Source organism: Solea solea, chromosome 12 (assembly GCF_958295425.1).
Source record: "Solea solea chromosome 12, fSolSol10.1, whole genome shotgun sequence".
In the NCBI taxonomy this organism is placed as follows: domain Eukaryota; kingdom Metazoa; phylum Chordata; class Actinopteri; order Pleuronectiformes; family Soleidae; genus Solea; species Solea solea.
In genome coordinates this window covers 11,473,575-11,492,310 of record NC_081145.1, presented here as the reverse complement: position 1 = coordinate 11,492,310, position 18,736 = coordinate 11,473,575, and the positions used below count along the sequence as shown (strand labels likewise).

Sequence of the window (18,736 nt, the reverse complement as noted above, 5' to 3'; positions counted from 1 at the left end):
AGATATGCAGCATTTTCTATGGCACTTTATCAACAATCTGAGTTATTTCCCTCAAAACAGTGTTAAAAAAACACTTTGGTCACTTACACTTGTGTTGAGACTTTTGAGCTCTTGCTAAGCCAGAGGGAACTACAGCTAAAATAAATGACTCAGTTGAATATGTTGTCAATACAGGGGTTTGGGTTAGGGTGCATCAGGACCCAGACATGCAGGTACTTCATATAATCAGTTTGAGGGATTAATTTTGGCTGGAGGAGCTGGATTTACATAAAAAAATTTATAAATAATAAATGGTGCCTTTGTGTTATTTCTCCGTGGGTGTGTATTAGCATTTTATGCTCAATTTCTTTGTGGTGGTCAGGTTTCAGCAGGTGTGGGTTCAGCCTCACTTCTGTCTTCATATTCTCACCTTCTAAATGTATGCATAATATAATGTTGACTCACATAACACTTTTGATTTTGGACATTGGAATCTTTTTTTAATAAACAAAGTTTGAGTACAGTCCTTTTGACAGACATTGATATATAGATTACAAGTGTAGAGAAAACCTTGGTCCGTAATGTAGTCCTCTTCATAACTGTTAAAAATAACTTAAGTCAAGTGAATATTGCCACTGCCATGATCTCACAGCAAAGCAGTAATCCGTTTTCAAAATGAAGTCAGTTTCATGGCTTTTGCTTGGTTTCTCTATATACTGTACATGTATATCCATCTTTGTCCTGCCATATTGCCGTCTTTCCAGTTTGGTTTTCTCATCACTGCATCTGTGAGAGCTGCTCTCTGCGCTCTCCACTGATGAAGAAGCGAAGTTTCCGTGGCAACAGCCTTATCTCCACAGGCATGGCCTCATACTCCTCATTGTCAATGTTGTAGAAGCCACTGACACCCTTCAGAGTGAGTGTAAGTTGAATGTCAACACAAACACAAGCAGTCAGACTTATAAAATAAAAATCAGTGAAACAGATAAATGTGTTTATAAGGGTTTCTTACCTCTGGCAGCTGTAGCTGGCAAGCACTGGCTTCCACTTTTGTGGAGTTTGCACTGAATACAGTTGGGTCTTCTACTTTTTTACTCCTGTAGTGAAGAATGTACTTTTTAAATTAAATTTGCATTAAGCGAAACATCCATATCATGTGACTCTGATTCCAGCAAACTGCAGGGAATTTACAACTACTGACCCGGCAGTGATGAACTCGCCCACAGTCAAGTCTCCAGGCTCTGCACAGACCATCATGGAGTCATCAATGCGCTGCAAATGTAGATAGATGGAATCAAAAATAGTAAAGAATAATCGGTCTTATAAATACAATTATTTTAAGACTGACCCTCTCCACGGGGTTTTTGTTGTGCGTTTGGATAAACAGCTCTAATGTGGACAGCTGCTTCTCCTCCCAATTCTCTGGCTCCTCCACTTTTGGAGGCTCTGAGCAAACACACAAAAGCAAAAAAATGTTGGAATTTGCCTTGCTGCAATCCAATTATCATCACTATCTCACAAACTCACCTTCAGCAGGTGGGTCCCAGTAGTTACGCAGTCTACGAAAGATGCGGTTAAGCAGATTTGGCCTGGGGGGCTTCTGCAGGGGGAGGTCAGGAGGCCGAAGATTGGGAGCCAAAAGGGACACAGTGACTTCCCGGACCACAGGCCACTCCTAAGGGAAATTTTATGACAAGGTCTAAATAAAAACAGTAGCTCTACAATGTAGGTTTAACAAACAAAAAATAACATGTTATTGTCAAACTGGGGAACTGATGAATTAGCATCTAGAAATTAGATGTCACTTTAAGATTCGATGGAAGCCTGAGCAAAATCTGTTTAGAGTAGCATGATTTTTCCAGTGTCACATATTTGATCACTTGACTTATTGCCTTACCTTTAGAGTACTAAACCAATGTGCTGCATTTGTCTTCAGTGGCCCAAGGTACCAATATCTGAGGGGAAATTTCACGATTATTTTGGCAGTATTTACACAGTCTGACATAATTATATAAACATCATTTACCAAGGTTTATGTCTGATGAAATGAAATCTTACTTGCTGACTGTTGCAGCCACATCTCTAAAAGCTCCCCAACGAAGTCCCATCAAAGCAAAGACTGGCTGGTCTTTCTCCCCCTAAAAACACACACACACAATTCCTGTTCAGCCACTCATACATCATTAACTGCAATGCAAAAACAACAACTTTTATTGAGGACTAAATAATGCTTATACAAATATAAGATACGAAAAGTGGCATTGATTCAAAACTGGTTTAACTTATGAAAACAAATACTGACAAAGTTCAACACATACACACTACTGTATGTCCATATCTTAGAGGCTTTGCAGTGTAAACATAACTTGCTCCTTACTTTAATTTGTAGTACATCAAGAGGTACAGTTTCTCCCTTCAGAATCGACAGAGTTGCAGATGTAATGTCTCTGGAAAATATTTAAAGGTATAAAAATACACAATAATATCAATACGTCGCTCATCATTGTGGTGTGTTTATAAATCCTTAAGCATGATTCTGATTTGATTACATACTTGACTTTGTTGTCAGTGAGGAAGTGGAGACTGGGACTCAGGGAATTGTGTGAGCCCAGCGGAATGAATCCAATTGGTGTGTTACTGAAAGTGTCCTAGTTTCAGGAAACAAAAGGAAAACATATTATTATTTCTTCTTGTCTTATTTAGCCGGTAATCACAACAGACTCATATGAATACTGTACTACACCAACTTGATCTGGCCGTCGCAGTAATCCTGTGATCGCTTCCTGTAAGGTGCCATCTCCTCCAGCTACAATCAGCATGTCTGTCTGTTCCATAAACTCCATCAACTTTTTTGCCTGGCCTTCATAGTCTGTCTGTAGATGAGGAAGCAGTACATGTTTAAAACATCATCATGAGTTACTTAAAACTCTGGTAATGCGCGAGAATGAAGGAAACGAATCAAGGAATACCTTTACAACTGTAATCTCCACGCCAGCTAGATGTAAAATAGGAGCAGCATTCTTTTCAAACAAGTTGTTGGCTTTCCTGGGGACAAGAACAATAAATGAAAGGAAAAAATGTCATCTGAAATCTCATCATAACTATTGATGATATTATATTTGTGTTTTCTTACCCATTACAAGCAGCAGGGTTCAAGATTACTGTTGCTTTTCTCAGCCGTTCTTGAGGAGCGATCTGTTGACGGCCAAATTCCTAGAACAGAGATAATAAAAATGAGTGGCCACTTGAAGCTTTGCTTATTTGATTGATCGCTTATGATTGAAATTAAGTCATATCCTACCCTGGCCAATAGACAAGCCTCTGTGCGCAGAACACTGTCACTAATAAGATAAAATACGCCAAATGTGAGACACATGAGCAGACAGTGATTTATCCAGTCCGTTTAAATGCCATGAATGAAGATTTATACAATAAATTAAGATACCCACCAGTGTTTACCATAAAGCCAGTAGCTTCCGTAAGACAGAACACACGCCGCAAATGTGGACTTCTTCCAGTGATTCCGCAGAGTCCGAAACACTTTCACAACCCGTGCCATTCTTTTAATAAGAATGTTTTCAAACACTCAGCAAAAACACGCGCTTCGACGTATAACATACACGTTAGACCATTTTTACATCGCAGCGGTCACACACACTGGTCACAACGCATTTCGCCGTGTAACGTCAAAACAGTACGGACCAACACAAGACGGAACCAATGTCAGTTCCGTGTGTGGTCCATAAACGTGTTTTATTGAAATACGGGTCACATAATTCACTATAAATCATATTTCAAAGACACCTTATTTTATATAATAGAAATAACGTACATTCATTTTAAATTGCTAACACCCCCTGCACTGTCGTCATTAATAAACTACAACTCCCATCAGGACAACAGACAAACGGCTTCAACGGCTCGAGGACCTCGCCTGAAGACATTTGCAGAATTATGTCAATGTTTAAATTATTTGACTATCATAATTAACTAGCAAGGAAACTAATTTAGAATTGGTGTTCCTTCCAAGAATGACACAACAGTGTGTATAAACATTAAGAAATGTTATATTCCACACTGGCACATACGCAGGAGCTCCTCCTTCCCAGTTTACCGAGTGTATCATGGCGGCACAGATGGCGGTAAATTCGGGTATGAACCACATTTCTTTCATTGGGTGTCTTTTCTGTGTCCAGTTCTTGCACTGGATGTGAATTGGTATCTCATAGATGGGCACGTACATGTTGAGTGCCACATCCGTGTGTTTCGAACATACGTTGATTGATCTGTCAAGTTCAGGCTACGACTGCTAAGCTAACCCTAGCCTGCATGGCAATATACGGTTTAGCTAACGTTGATTCAATTATTAGCAGGTTGACAAACACGTTCGTACTCAGATTTACAGTAAAACTGAAGCTGAACGCCTGAAATTATTTGTCTCTCTGACGGTGCGCAGACCAGGTTGCATGAAACAAAACTGAAACTTAGTGACTTGGAGGGACCAAGTAACTGAGTTGACATCGCTTTTAGCACAAGTTACTTTACATTTGATTGAGTATTGTTGGAAGTTAGTTGTTCATATTTATTAGCACAGGCCAAAATGATTTCTCTTCATTCAGACATTTTTGGAGGCGATTGTAAAAACTCATGAAACAAGTGTTTGAAACAAGAAATCTAAACGTTCAGTAACAATTGTAATGTTGGGTTCTGCTGTAGGTTCACGCTGTCAGCGTAAACATCATGGAAAACATAATTTCCCAACATCCATCCTGTCAAAGACATTTTTCTTTTTTGGTATATTATCAGAATAGAATATGACCCTTTTGAATTTATCACAAATGGTATGAACCAAGTGCTCAAAGCAATAGATGCAAATATAACAAAGGCATGTCAAAGTTGGACAAGGATTTGTTAAAGTTAGTGTGAATTTTGACAAGATGAGACCATTGAAAGCCAATTTTCTCATCCAGGAGCCAGTCTGTGGGGTCCACTGAAAGAACTGTGGGAGACAGTGGATGGAGCTCTGTTGAGGAAACAGCCAGACAGCGTCCACCTCCTAGACCTGCAGCTCAAGAAACACAAACCACACTTTTTGTCACTCTTCAAGAACCCGGTGAGAGTCAATCAGATGTAATCAATGCAGCATTAGAATTTTTTCTTTCCTTTGTCTTTTTTTTGTAATTGTTCATACATGTACAGTACATTTCCATCCATTTATTATGCTAATAATCTTCCAGTGGAACATTATTAGCCTTTCCGTGGTTTGAGTTGGCTAAATGTTTCTGTAACCTGTCTCTTGAATATCATCATCCCATCACTTTTAGCCAAAGAGTGCTGAGCAGAGAGAAAAGGTGCGTAAAGCCAGCACTGAAGGCATCGCCATTCAAGGTCAACAGGGGTCTCGGCTTCTTCCAGAGCAACTTCTGTCAGAAGCTTTCATCCTCAGTGACCTGTTTGATATTGGAGAGTTGGCAGCTCTGGAGCTACTTTTGGCAGGTGAAGGGGATAACATTTTGATACATTTAAAGTGGAATGAAATACATTTTCTGTCTGTGTATTATGGTGTGCAGTGTTACTGCCCTCATTGGTTTTGCATTAATGTCTTTTTAAAAGCAATACCATTTCACACAACTGATTCAGTGAATACTCTTGTTTTTCTTCAGGTGAGCAGCAGCAGCCTTATTTTCCTGGTCTGACTCGAGGACTGGTAGCTGTGTTGCTCTACTGGGATGGAAAGCTTTGTGTGGCACGCTCTCTGCAGACACTCATCCAGTCACGTCATGGCAAGACTTTCACCCTGGATCTGAGGTAATACTGTAATTTTAAGTAGTGAAATCAAGAAATGGCTGGTGATGTTAATAGCTCATTTGGTTGTTTATATTCCTAACTCATTTAATTGTTGACCATTGTCCTTACTTTCCATCTCAGTGAGGAGTTGGTGGCCCTGACTACACGTTTTACAGATGAACTGATGACCCAAGGTCTGACCAAACGCATCCTAACCTTGGTGTCCGAGATCAGTGTTACACGAGAATTTGAACGGCTGCAGAAGGAGCGTGGCCTGGGTAATGAAAAGCACAGGAAGGAGGTAGGAGCAAATCTTTTGTCTGTATTTAAAACATAGATAATTTTCATAATTGTATATCAAATTTGAACCCTACTGGATAAGTAAAAATTGAGCAGCCCTCTTATAAGCATAGCGATATGAAGTGGATTAATATATAGTGAGGATTGTGGATCTCTAAAAATTCCCAATGTTTTGTTACTAGGTCACTGACCTCATCAACGAATGCAGACAGGTGTTGGCTGATAGCCTGTTTTCATGGACCTGCCAATCACCCTTGACTAAAGATGACACTCTGGCTCTCATTGGCCACCTGGAGACAGTGACAGCTCAAGCTGATGGCTCTTTGGGTGGTGTGAATCTGGCTCTGGTCATGTCATTGCTCTACTGCTTAGACGTCAGCTTTGTAGAGCAGGGGACTGAAGATCGAGAAGGTATCAGTGCAGTAAAAATGTACAATGTCTACATGTTTTGTGTAGGTTCTCGGTCACCCAAGTGATAGTCATCTTCAGTAGTTAGCTGTAGGCACCTTGAAAACATTTCACCTCTGATCAAAGAGGCTTCTTCTGAACTGAAGAAGCCTCTTCGATGAGAGGTGAAATGTCTTTAAAGTTATGCCAAGCAAGTCCAGTTGCCTACAATTTTATTGTTGAGGTCAGTAGTTATAACCACTTAAATGTTGACCACTTGCAGTTAAACATGATGTTGTTAGTTCCAGTGTTTTGCTTTTACAGTTACTAAAGTTTTGTCTCTGTGCTTTTTTAGATCTTCTCCATGCACTGCCTTTGCTGACAGACAGGCAGTACGTTGCTTCAGTGCACAATCGTCTAATGGATGGCCAGCCATGGAAACTTCCAGGCCTGCAGGCTGTGTGTCGACTGGCGTGGGCTCTGTCCCTGAGGGTCCTTTCCCAGCTGCCACAGGGATCTGGTAGAGCCTCTTTTTCTTTGGGACCCATATTTAAAACTATCTCACTTTCTCAAAGACTGTAGCCATTTAAATGTTGTGTGTTTTTGTGTTCAGCCCTGGTTGAGTTCACCGAGGCAGATGAGGTGCTAGCTGACCAGGCTCTACTGGGAGATGTCTTCCTCTTTATGAAAGAAGGCATGCTAGGATGTGAGAGTTTTTCGCAGGAAGAGTTTTACATTCGCCGTCTCCATTCGCTCATCACAGACTTCCTCGCACTCATGCCAATGAAGGTAAAAGATGCCAGATGCACCACTGTCTCTCACTGTCTCAAGTAAAATATAATAATAATGATAATAATAACAATAACTATGATAATAATAGTAGTAATAATAATGATAATTATTGTTATTATTGTTGATATTATGCTTTTGTTTCGACATTTTAGAATCAGACATTCCTCTGAGTTCCTCTGTTAATAGGTTTTATAAAGCAGGTGTTCCACTGTAAAATTAAATGTTTTTTTTTTTATTTCAGTTTTTCCATGTTTAGGTCACCACATACCTGCACATATACCCCTAAACAGGGAAAAACTGAAACCCCCCCCCCAAAAAAACATTTAATTTTACACCCTTTATTGAATTATTTGTCAACAGGTGAAGCAGCTTCGTAACCGTGCTGATGAGGATGCACGGCTGGTGCACATGTCTCTACAAATGGACAGTGAGCTTCCATCATCCTTGCGCAAGGACTTGGACCACCTCATGAATCTAGTCAGTACTTTTTTCGTTCACTCACATACACTTCAACTAATATAACTTTTTACATTTTAAGGGTTTCATTGTTAGCAGGAATAGAAAATAGTTATTTAAATTCATTATTATGTGTTTTCAGATAGGGGAGTTTTACAATAAAGACTCATTTGGTCTGGAGCTGGGTCTGGAGTTCTGGTGCCCCACAGAGTCTCTCCAACACACTTCCTTGCAGGGATCATACCTAGGAATGGCTTTGCAAAGGCCTCCACATAAACAGGTAAGGGCCATATTTTCGGGGCCTTTTAAAATGTAATTGTTTTGCATTTATTTTGAGATTTTTAAGGGATAATAATCTAGATTTTTTTTGACTATTTCATTTTGTAAAGGTGGTTCTGTCCAAGTTTGTGCGCCAGATGGGTGACCTTCTGCCCTCCACGCTCTACATCTCGTATTTGCATATGCTGAAAGGCCTCGCCAATGGTCCCCAATGTGCCCACTACTGCTTCAGCTTACTGAAAACTAATGGAGCCACACACGGTAAGAGCATTTTTTATAATAACATGAAATACTTTCAAGAATGGATATAAAATATTAATATTAACACTGCTTTTTGAATGGTACTATAAATCTGATTTGCTGTTTCGCCTTTTGACAAGAACCAAAAGTTTGGTAATATCTGTTATTATCTATATTAACAATCAGTTAACGTTCAATTCAGTTCATTTTAGTTGTATAGTGCCAAATCACAACATACATTATCACAAGACAAGGTAGAAACCTTGCGGTAGATTAATAGATGTCGAAAAATTCCTCTGAAAAAAAGCTTGTAGATTCAGTTCACTGCACAGTCAAATAAATGCCAACCCACTTTTTACATGTATTGCAGGTGACAACATTCAGGGCGTTTCGGGCAGCCCTGTGTCTTGGGAACATTTCTTTCACTCCCTAATGCTCTACCATGAGAACCTGCGAAGAGACCTTCCAAATCCAGATGCTGCACATTACCGCCACCACCTGAGGGGCATCACACAAAGAGAGCTGGAAGGACTCACCTCATTTTTGCAGTTACTCACCACCATCATTACATGGGTATGATACAAGAGTCAGCACAAGGATGTTCATTTTTGGTTATATTATCGTATTGCCCGGATAAGAATAGCAATGACTAATAATTGAGTGATCAATTAATTTTAATTAATAAATTGTGCGTGTTGTTTTTTGTTTTTCTAGAGTGAAAATGCCAGACTGGCATTATGTGAACATCCCCAGTGGACTCCAGTCATAGTGATGTTGGGTTTGCTACAGTGCAGCGTTCCTCCCGTCCTGAAGGCAGAGCTCCTGCACTGCCTGGCGGCCTTTGGAAAATCACCCGAGATTGCCGCTTCTCTTTGGCAGTCGCTGGAGTACACACAGGTGAACCTTTTTAAAATGACAACAACTGTGCACCTATGCTGTCATTAGATTGATATTTTAATTATTTAAACGTTAAGTTAGCTTTAGAATATGTACCACCTCAAATAATAAGAATGTTGAAAAATAACCTATGTGAATATCAACCACTTTTTTGTTCCATTCTATTAACATTGTGTATTTTTAATGATGTGTTTTAATTTTGCAGCCCATGTTGTTAAATTTTTTTTTTTTTAATATGATATGTTATAAAGCTTTATAACTTGCTTTCCTTTTATAGATCCTTCAGACTGTTCGGGCCCCAGGACAGAGACAGGCAGCTGGTATTGAGGTGAGCAATTATGGAATTAATCTACCCACTTAATCCATTTAAGTGGTCTCAAAACAACACAGGCAGTAGTAAGTTATGTTGGTGTAATATTGTGCTATGTTGTTTGAAATGAACACAATATTTTGTTTTAGTCATAGATGACCATTGTAATTGTTTTACATAAAGATGACCATAAGCTGACTTCAGTCACTTATTTCTGTGGAGGAAAAAAAGGGAACATAAACGTTTAGATTAAATTCAGTGACCAGAACAAACTCCTCATATTTTGTAAGCTATATCTGGCAATAAACCAGATTCTGATTTGTCGTAATGGGTTTCAGGTGGAGCTGAATGAGATTGAGTCGAGCTGCGAGGAGTACCCTCTGGCACGAGGCTTCTGTCATCTGATCAGCACATTGGTTGAGAGCAGTTTACCCATTAATTTGGGTGCTGGGCTACGTGTGCCAGGCTTTCAGCCCTACCTGAACTTCATGCGGGATTCTGTGTTCCTCCCCTTCCCCACCAGAGCTTATCGTCGCCCAGCTGAGAAGGTTCAGTGCTCCTTCCTTGTCTTTACTAAGTTTAGACACATAGCTGCCGGATGCATGTGTTCTCTTTTCACTACAGATATATCACCTTTTTTTTCTTTTGCGATCTCTCAGTGGGAGGTTGCTGACTCTGCCCTGGAGGTGTTTCATAAGCTGCTGCGGGACTATGAGCCCCAGCCATCAGACTTTGTACAGGAGATGTTAGAGCTGCAGGGGGAGCAGGTCCCGGCCTACAAGCCCCCTGGCCACAGCATCATGTTCCATTTGCTTAATGACTCGCCCATGCTGGCGCTCTGCCTCAGCCTGCTGGAGGAGGGCGTACGCCAGCTCGACACTTATGCGCCTTTCCCTGGTGAGCTTATGTACAATGCTGCTGAGCAATAGCGTGAATGCGAATGTGTTTATGTTTATTTTTATGACACATTCCATTTGCTGCCCCCTAAAGGTAAGAAACAGCTGGAGTCTGCGGTGCTACACTGCCTGTGTCTGCTGGATCTGGCTCTGCAGAAGGAGGTGGTGTTCATGGATCTCCTCAGGGAGAGCCAGGCCTCACTGCTGGTTTCCCCGTTGGAGCAGCTGATTCAGGGTGTCAGTCCTCAAACCCGAAGGGCCGATCACATTGTCACTATTGCCAGGTAGCTTTAATCAGTTGTTTGTAACCATCTATCTGCTCTGCATCTTTACTACTTGCCAGAAATGTCATATTTCAATAGAAGTTAATGTGTGTTAATGTATGTAAGTATACTCTTAGAATGGCTCATAGTCTCAGAATGAGAGTAATGACTATGTGGAACCATGTTTGCCCTATACAGGTTTCTCTATCATGGTGTCTCCAACCCAGAGGCCGCCTTCCAAAGTGCCAATATCCTGCGTCGCATCGCCAACTACCCCAACATTCAGCTTAGACTGGTCGGAGATTTTACACATGACCAGGTATATGCATATTTAAGGATTTAACATTATAAAAATACATATAGAGCTATAGGTTATTTCACAAAACAAGCCCAGGAAATGGTATTTGTATGTCATGTTGTGTGCAAATGACCTTCTTTACTGTATAGTTATGAAAAAAATCTGAGCATTTGTTGTCTCTGTCTTTTAGACGGTGAGCGACAAATTGATGGCCGGCTTTGTGCAGTGTCTGGACAATGAAGAGGCAGAGGAGGGAACGGAGAATGAAGATGGTCAGAGGAAGACATTTCTTTAATGAATTCAATCCCTTCTGGTTTCATACTGTGAATGGTGACGTGTAATTGAAAGCATCAAGCTCAAACTTCATTATTGCTAAACTGTTTGCAGACTCAAACCAACAAAAGAAGATGGCAAGAATTCGCCATAAAACCCAGATCCATATTCTAAACCTGCTCATCACGTCCTTGGAGCTCAAGGCTCCCAATCTGGCTCTGTACCTTTTGGGCTATGAAGTCAAGAAGCCTGTTTCCTCCACTAACCTCCAGGACCCAGGTCAGACCACAACCTTAGCTGCTGACCTGTTGATTTTAGAGACTTTTGGATGGTGAAGCATCTATTGCTAAACTCTGTGTTGACGAAGATAATGGTTGTTGTGCTACAGGTGTGCTAGGATGTCCACGGAGCTGCTTGCATGCAATCCTCAGTCTGCTGCAGAGAGGCACTGAGAAGAGAACAGGACCTGTCCTCACAAAGCAAGCCCCACACCTGGCTGAGCTTTGCTACCAGGTACTCTATACCACTGAAGAGGGGCAGGAGTGAGAGTTGCATCACTGTATTCAACCCTGTTGAATATCTATTAGACTTCATATCTTGGACATCAAATTAATCGGAGTGTATTCTTGTTTGTTTTTTCATCGTCTTCCTCTGGTAGGTGATCTACCAGCTGTGTGCCTTCCCAGACACATCTGGACCCACCATGCGCTACTTGAGGACCAGCCAGGACTTCCTCTTCTCTCACCTGCAGCACCTGCCTTTTATTCTGCCAAGTGAGTTCTGGGTCCATGTTGATCCTCTGAAATATGTGATAAAATCATTAAGGATGTGATGAATATAAGGCATTGAATGCTTGAGGAAGGAAAATGGAAATAACAAAATACAGCAGCAACAATAATGTCAAATTTTTACATCCCTGTTGAAAAAATTCAGAGAGGAGCAATAATTAACCCCTTAATATTACAAAGTTTATGTCACTGGTGAAATATAATTATGTGACGTGGTAAAATATATATGGTATTTGTTTTTTCTGTACATTACCTTATTTCTGCTTTCTCTTTTCCTCAGGTAACCAGATTGCTGCCCTCTCCCAGATGTCTTGGCTCATGAAAACAGCTGCAATCGAGCTGAGAGTGACCTCACTAAACCGTCAGCGGTCACATACGCAACGCCTTGTCAGTCTCTTGCTGGATGACCAGCCACACACTCAGCATACAGGTGAGTGTGATGTAACATAATATTGATGGCTACTCTTTCAGTTTTAGAAAATGATTTAAGCTTGTCTGTTTTTATGCGTAAAATATAAACATACTCAAGTGATTATATCAATCAATCAAAAAAGTCTTTGAGTTATAACTGCCAAATGATTATTTTTTTTCTCCTTTCAGCTGATGGGGAGTCTGGGATGGAGGAAGAGACCAGATCAGTCAGTGGTTTTCTGCATTTTGACACAGTTTCTAAAGGTTTGGCACATTTCAAAATATTACCAGCTTAATAAAATCAGTATAGACTCTGTTGATATTTGAGTATTTTGTATGAACCTGTATTTATTCCTCTTGTTTTTTCATGATCATGATAGATTGTTTTTTACTCATGCTCATTTTGTCCCTGTCTGATGGTGTCAGTGCGCAGGAAGTTGCTTAGTGTCCTCGACGCCATCAATTTCAGTCAGGAAATGCCCGAGCTTCTGCAGCTGGACTTCTTTGAGCGCACTCAGATAGAGCAGGTGATCTCCAACTGTGAGCACGTCAATGAGCAAGGACACACTGTGTGTAACGTTAAGGTGAGTTTCCAGGTTGAGCATGTGATCTACTCTTTTTCTGTTGGGTTAATTTAAATTATTATTTTGTTTTATCTTCCTCTAATTTGGAGTCTGATATGTTATGATATAATGTTGAACATTTTTTCACAGCTGCTTCATCGAGTGCTGGTTGCTGAGGTGAATGCCCTGCAAGGGATGGCAGCCATCGGACAGAGGCCCATGTTAATGGAGGTGAGTCTTTTTCAACTGCTTTATGTAGAACTTTTACAACATAAGTAGCTATCGTGCAGTAGATTTTAACTTTTGAAATGGGACTTTCAACTGTTTTTGAGAGTTTAAAATGAATCGCATTGAACAACTTTGTGTTGTTGAAAATGTCCGTAAATGCTGCAAATACTTTGAATTTGCCTATTCTCATTTCTTTTTTTTTTTTCTAGGAGGTGAACTCCATCCTACATCACGTGGTTGAACGAAACTGTGTCCGGCGAAGTCTGAGTGCGAAGCGGCATGCACTGCAGTCTTGGAGGAGCCTGGTGGAGACGCTGCTGACTGCCTGCCCTGCCGATCTTATACCTGCTGATGACAGACAGCTCATCATCAGAGACCTGCTGCTAGACCTGCATGATAAGGTCAGGGAAAACACATGGGTGTTGAAACTACTGTGGCCATTTTTTTAAAGAGGATATTTTATTGTTTTAATGCAAATCCCTCCTTTATCACAGTTTGACTGTTTATAAGGTTGTTGTAGCGTTCATGTAATGCTCTTTCATCATCTTAACAAAATTTAACAACACTTTAAATCCAATGATTATCCTGTCTTGTCCAGGTGTTGTCTGATGATGCAGCAGGAGAACTGATGCCCATTGTTGCTGGGGCAGTCTTCACTCTGACAGCTCACCTCAGCCAGTCAGTGTTGTCTGAGCAGCAGCAGGGAGTTGGATTAGAAACATCCTCTGGCTTTGCCTCCATCGCCAACTCTGCCTTGCATTTGATCCTTCGCAAGCTGCTGGACTTTATTCTTTGCACTGGTTAGTGATCATACAAAACCCCTTTTACTCATAAACCCTATGACTGTCTTATGCAGTGTGCTTCTTTCTCAGTCTCTTATATCTCACTGAGATTAAATTTTCTATTTTTTTACATTTTAAGGAGGCGGTTACCAGCGTCTGCGTGCTCATCTGTATGGCTCACTGCTGTACTACCTTCAAATCGCCCAGAAACCTGAGGAACCAGATACGCTGCAGACAGGTATAATGTTTAACACTGGACATGTGCTGTTATTTATTTGATGGACGTTAGAATACTGTTGAAGATTTCTTTCCTTAAAAGTTCTCATTCACTTCTCCAGCTGGGAAGGCAATGTGGGAACGACTCACAGCCCCTGAAGACGGTTTCTCCAAACTACAGAGAGAGAACCTCGCCATCATCGAGAGTTACGGCACATCCCTCATTGAGGTTGTGTGTAGGGACGCCTGTGATGGCCATGAAATTAGCAGAGTAAGGGCCATACCATGCATTTTCTAAATTATCACTTGTTTTGTGCTTCCTGGATCTGACCTCGATGCAATCTGATGTTTTAATAACTCTTCTGTCTGTCAGATGCTGGCCCTGGCAGTTCTGGACCGCATCCTGTCAATAGACCGTCAGAATCAGTGGCTGGTTTATGTCTGCAACAGTGGCTACCTGCGCTCGCTGGTTGAGAGCCTAAGACATGATGATGTCGCCCTCCAGACCCTGCTCACACCTCAGCCACCCCTCCTCAAACCACTCTACATCTATGAGAGCAAGATGGTGAGGAGATGTGGACAATTTAGATACTATTTAAAACACACACTGTGTGTTGTTCTTAAGTTTGACTGTGTGTGTGTTTGTTTTTTTTTTTCTTTAGGCTCTACTGACCCGTGTGGCTAAGACAGGCCAGGGAGCTGTGGAGCTGCTGCGCTGTGGATTAGTGTCACAGCTGATGGAGTGTCAGGTGTTTGACATGGTACCTGACAGCGATTCACACAGGTATGGAGCTTGAAAAGGAAGGAGTGTTTTTTTCATCCTTTTTCTTTCCTAGAGTAAAGTGTGAGAAAATCTAATACCATTGCTTACGTTGTGTTGTTTAAGTTTATCTCATGTTTGTGTGTTTGCTTGGGGTCTACAGGATGATGAGGGACGTGTCGGGCTTCATTCCCAGTCCTATGGACCGCTATAGACAGATTCTCTTGCCAACTTTGAGACTCTTTCAAGTGATCCTGACCTCTACTACCATGGACCACCAGCAGGGGGCAGCACAGGTAAGAAAATGTGTTTATTTCAACGAAGGATCCAAGTCTATTAAGTACTAAGAGACTTGATCTTTCTAAGTCTGTTAAGTGTTAATACAAAGTATTTATACCTTCTTTGCCATCCCTCTCGAGCCATGTCATAAGGGTTAAAATTGTTTTCACCCAAGTTGACCCTAAAAATCATAAATGTCAGTATATCATTTATTACTGCAGCATGTGCAGAATGATTATACAATATAATGAGTATAACTAACTGTATTTGCATCACAGCTAACATTTTTGTGTGTGTATGTGCAGGTTCTCCAGTGGTTAATCGTCCACGCAGACACCATTCAATCACTGTTACGCTGTCATGAACTTAGCATGGGAACTTTGCAGGAGCTGTCTTTGCTTACCGGGATCATCAGTAAGACGGCTCTGCCAGGTACAACAATAACCAAGCACACAAAGTTTAAACTTACCGTATGTTTTCGTCACTGTGTTTTCACAGCTGTGTTTCATGATGTTCAATTTCCTCACCTCAAAAACCCCCCCAAAACCACAGTTTTCACACATCGGCAACTCTGTGAATGAGTGTGTTCTTGTGCTGCTTGGTCTCTCAGGTGCCCTGGAGGTTAGTGGAGAGGTCAACAGCGCTGCTCTAATGGAGTTCCAGGGTCACATCAACCGATTCCAGGTTAGATTTCTTTGTTTATTTATATGTCTTACTATATATATTTTATAAATATTGAAATATGACTGATTTTCGAATCGTTTTCCCACATTTACATTTTGTTTGTGAACTGCACAGTTGATAATAAACCTTTTATCTGGTTGTAGCGCCTGTGTCTGTCTCTGCTTGGCTGTCTGGTGGGAAGTGAGCGAGAGAGGCTGCTAAAGCAGGCTGAGATTTCTGCGCCTGGAGATTCAGCAGAGCGACGAGAGGACATGGAGGTGGCCATGCAACAGGTTAGCCAAACTTTTATTACTATTGGAGTAATAACAGATATACAGATGAGGGAGATGATACATTGTTATATTGATAAAATAATTTAATATTCAATGTTAAATGCTTTGAGTTGCCAAGGGGCATTGATTTAGGCACGATTTCCTTTTTACATGTCATTGTGTGAAGCCCCCGTTTCCATGGTCCAGATTAAGTTCTGCAGTGTCAGTGACTGGAGAGTTTGTGTCCTCTGTCCTCTGTCCTCAGGTGTGTGCCAACATCATGGAGTACTGCCAAGCCCTGCTACTGCAGAGCTCAACCCAGGCTCAGTTCAGCATCTGCCTCTTCAGCCCGTCAGGCAGTGAGCCAGCTGGCAGGGACGGAGGACGCACAGGTCAGTGATGCTCTGTCCTTTCTGATGACAAAGGAACAGGAATTCAGCTCATGTCACTGTGCACTGTATAAGCAAACCCTATTTGTTAATACACTTAACATTAGAAATGTCCTCGTTTGCTGACTGTATGCTAATTTTTCCGTTCAGAAATCCAGAAAGTAGGTTTTTATTTTAATAGTATAACAACTAAACTATGGCTTTAATTTTTTGCCCCCCCCCAAAGATCTTTCATCCACTCTGCCGTCGTTGGCTTACTCTCGAGCACCCGGTCTGGGTCTGGTCCTGTACCTGCTGAAGAGCAGCGCTGCAGATTTCTTCAGATTCCACCAGAGTCACAGACAGAGCCTGAGCAAGCTGCAGAGTCTAGATCAGCTGCCTCCTGAGGAGCTGAAAGAGGTAACGACACACCAAAACATCAGTTCACTTTGTTTCACAGTTGCCACACTACTGTAAATGTGTTATGGAAAACAGCAGATAACATAAAGTAAGGATTGTTAGTGGCTCCAACATGCATTGACTTAAGTTCTAAACACATTATCTCTGTAGTTGTGCCAAGGCCTGGTGTCGGGACCAGGAGGGGTGGAGAAAATCTCTTCAGTCCAGAGGAGCCTGCTTGCCAAGAGACGACTGGTGCAGCTTATCAACAACCGAGCCAAGCTGCTGGCTCTGTGCTCCTGTATCCTTTGCCCCATGAAGGCACAGTTGTAGTGACGAGACTTAACAGCGTCAGTGCATTTCTTTCCCGAACTCCCAATTTAAAAATAACATTTAGTTTCTTCCACAGTTCTCTTAAGTAAATTGGAATATAAATATGTAAATGTTACAATTTGGTGTTGTAAATACCTTGACCCCACCTTTCTCAGATGTCATTGAGACGTGTTTGTTTGTGTTGTGGCGCCACCTGGAGTACTACCTGTTGCATTGTACACCCACTGACCCCAAGGACTCCCTGTTAACTGGGGCCAGCTTGAGTAGATCACGCTTCACAGACGGTGAGGAGAAAGTATTTGAAGAGCACTTGTAGGAACTGGGGAGAGTTAAACTAGTGTGGTTTCTATTACAATGTATCATTGGCAAAAATGAGTCACCACAGGAGGAGGATAAGAGGACTCAACATGACGACATCAATAGAGCGCCAGTAGCTGTTGATACATGGTCTTAGTTTGTTTTTGCTTCCATCTTTTTTTGAAGTAATATCATTTATGTTTATTTGTTTTCTTCAGACTCATTTGGAGGATTGCAGCTCAGTGGAAGTCGTGGACTGAGCCTGTCCCGGGTCAGCCAGCAAGACTTAGACCTGGTAAGAAATGGCTGTGTTCATGTTGCACCTGTAGTGCTCACATTCTGTAGTATTTCTACATCTACCTTTTTTTCCCCCCTAATTCCTCCATTTTTTGTTTTGTGTGAGTGCAGCTGAAGAGTGACATGGCGGCAGGTTTTGGGGAAGCGCTGCAGAGGAAGCTGCTGGAGGTGGAGGGCTTGTACAGCCAAGTCCGCTCCCGCTACACCTTCATCCAGGCCCTAGTTCGCCGAATCCGCGGCCTGCTCCGACAGCCCAAAACCTGAGGCAGACGCCGCTAACACAAAGACTGGCCAAATTTCCATATTCACTCAAAGTATCTGCCAAGCATAAAGATGAGCAAGACCAGGAAACTACTCAAGACTTTTCAGTCGATTTGCTTGTTTTCTGTCTAGATCACTTCCTTTTTACTGACCTATTTTGGCTCTTCTCCTCGAGCACTGTGGGACTTTACCACACGGTGCATTCTTTGTAATCAGTCCTAATGATCTTTGACTTAATGTTGTGAAAGAAGCACTCTCTGGATGAGTAAGAGATCTACTTTGCTGAACACATGTGTGAAAGTTTTACTTGTGAAGAAAATTTGATATTAGTTTTTTTTTTTTCCTTTTGTGAAAAATAAACATTTTCTATGTCTGTTTAATACTTGTCTAATTCCCACAGACTACACAACATTTTATTATCTCAATATCTCTGTTGATCTCACTGAGTCACTGTCTCCTGATGTAGTTAGGTGAATATCAAGTGTGTGTATACATAGAAAATTCAATTAGTGTTTCTCATCACCTGTCTTTACTGCACCTAACTTTAGGAGCTGTGCATTTTTAGCATTTTACATTATGAATAAATCACCTGCTCTTGGCTAACAGTGTCTTGCTTTAAGTGTGTCTGGGATGACTCACTCACTCAAAACAAGGAACCAAAA

The 18,736-nt window shown here is 41.4% G+C and overlaps 2 protein-coding genes across 2 annotated transcripts; one reads left to right on the top strand and one right to left on the bottom strand.

The window, feature by feature from the left end:
* Positions 1–457: 457 nt before the first annotated feature.
* Positions 458–3,717, bottom strand: agk (acylglycerol kinase). The gene is made up of 14 exons (XM_058645187.1): positions 3,429–3,717; positions 3,281–3,320; positions 3,113–3,192; positions 2,949–3,024; positions 2,727–2,852; positions 2,533–2,627; positions 2,357–2,426; positions 2,038–2,117; positions 1,877–1,934; positions 1,507–1,654; positions 1,328–1,425; positions 1,181–1,251; positions 992–1,076; positions 458–888 (listed from the first exon to the last, which is right to left on the bottom strand). Exons 1-14 carry the CDS (start codon positions 3,536–3,538, stop codon positions 757–759), a joined length of 1,269 nt encoding a protein of 422 aa, XP_058501170.1. The 5' UTR covers positions 3,539–3,717; the 3' UTR covers positions 458–756.
* A 234-nt stretch (positions 3,718–3,951) lies between these two features.
* On the top strand, positions 3,952–18,454 carry nup205 (nucleoporin 205). The gene is made up of 42 exons (XM_058645185.1): positions 3,952–4,131; positions 4,950–5,092; positions 5,304–5,475; positions 5,643–5,787; positions 5,908–6,067; positions 6,249–6,477; positions 6,809–6,973; positions 7,067–7,242; positions 7,606–7,722; positions 7,844–7,981; positions 8,091–8,241; positions 8,591–8,793; positions 8,935–9,117; positions 9,395–9,445; positions 9,766–9,975; positions 10,087–10,324; positions 10,418–10,607; positions 10,785–10,905; positions 11,075–11,156; positions 11,272–11,436; positions 11,546–11,670; positions 11,816–11,930; positions 12,226–12,375; positions 12,546–12,620; positions 12,783–12,940; positions 13,070–13,150; positions 13,357–13,548; positions 13,746–13,947; positions 14,069–14,167; positions 14,268–14,416; positions 14,519–14,710; positions 14,808–14,929; positions 15,069–15,201; positions 15,490–15,616; positions 15,795–15,868; positions 16,012–16,140; positions 16,385–16,511; positions 16,735–16,907; positions 17,058–17,187; positions 17,375–17,503; positions 17,735–17,811; positions 17,925–18,454. The coding sequence occupies exons 1-42, from the start codon at positions 4,104–4,106 to the stop codon at positions 18,075–18,077; spliced, it is 5,979 nt and encodes a 1,992-aa protein (XP_058501168.1). The 5' UTR covers positions 3,952–4,103; the 3' UTR covers positions 18,078–18,454.
* The last annotated feature ends 282 nt before the right edge of the window (positions 18,455–18,736 follow it).

What these genes read in the sequence shown, in the direction of transcription:
- nup205 (XM_058645185.1), top strand. Translation starts at nt 4,104, where the DNA reads ATGGCGGCACAGATGGCGGTAAATTCGG. An exon ending in CACTTATGCGCCTTTCCCTG is followed by an intron (nt 10,325 to 10,417) that starts GTGAGCTTATGT and finishes TGCCCCCTAAAG; the next exon opens with GTAAGAAACAGCTGGAGTCT. An exon ending in TGGAGGTGGCCATGCAACAG is followed by an intron (nt 16,141 to 16,384) that starts GTTAGCCAAACT and finishes CTCTGTCCTCAG; the next exon opens with GTGTGTGCCAACATCATGGA.
- agk (XM_058645187.1), bottom strand. Translation starts at nt 3,538, where the DNA reads ATGGCACGGGTTGTGAAAGTGTTTCGGACTCTGCGGAATCACTGGAAG. An exon ending in AACCCTGCTGCTTGTAATGG is followed by an intron (nt 3,025 to 3,112) that starts GTAAGAAAACAC and finishes TCTTGTCCCCAG; the next exon opens with GAAAGCCAACAACTTGTTTG. An exon ending in TACTGCGACGGCCAGATCAA is followed by an intron (nt 2,628 to 2,726) that starts GTTGGTGTAGTA and finishes TCCTGAAACTAG; the next exon opens with GACACTTTCAGTAACACACC.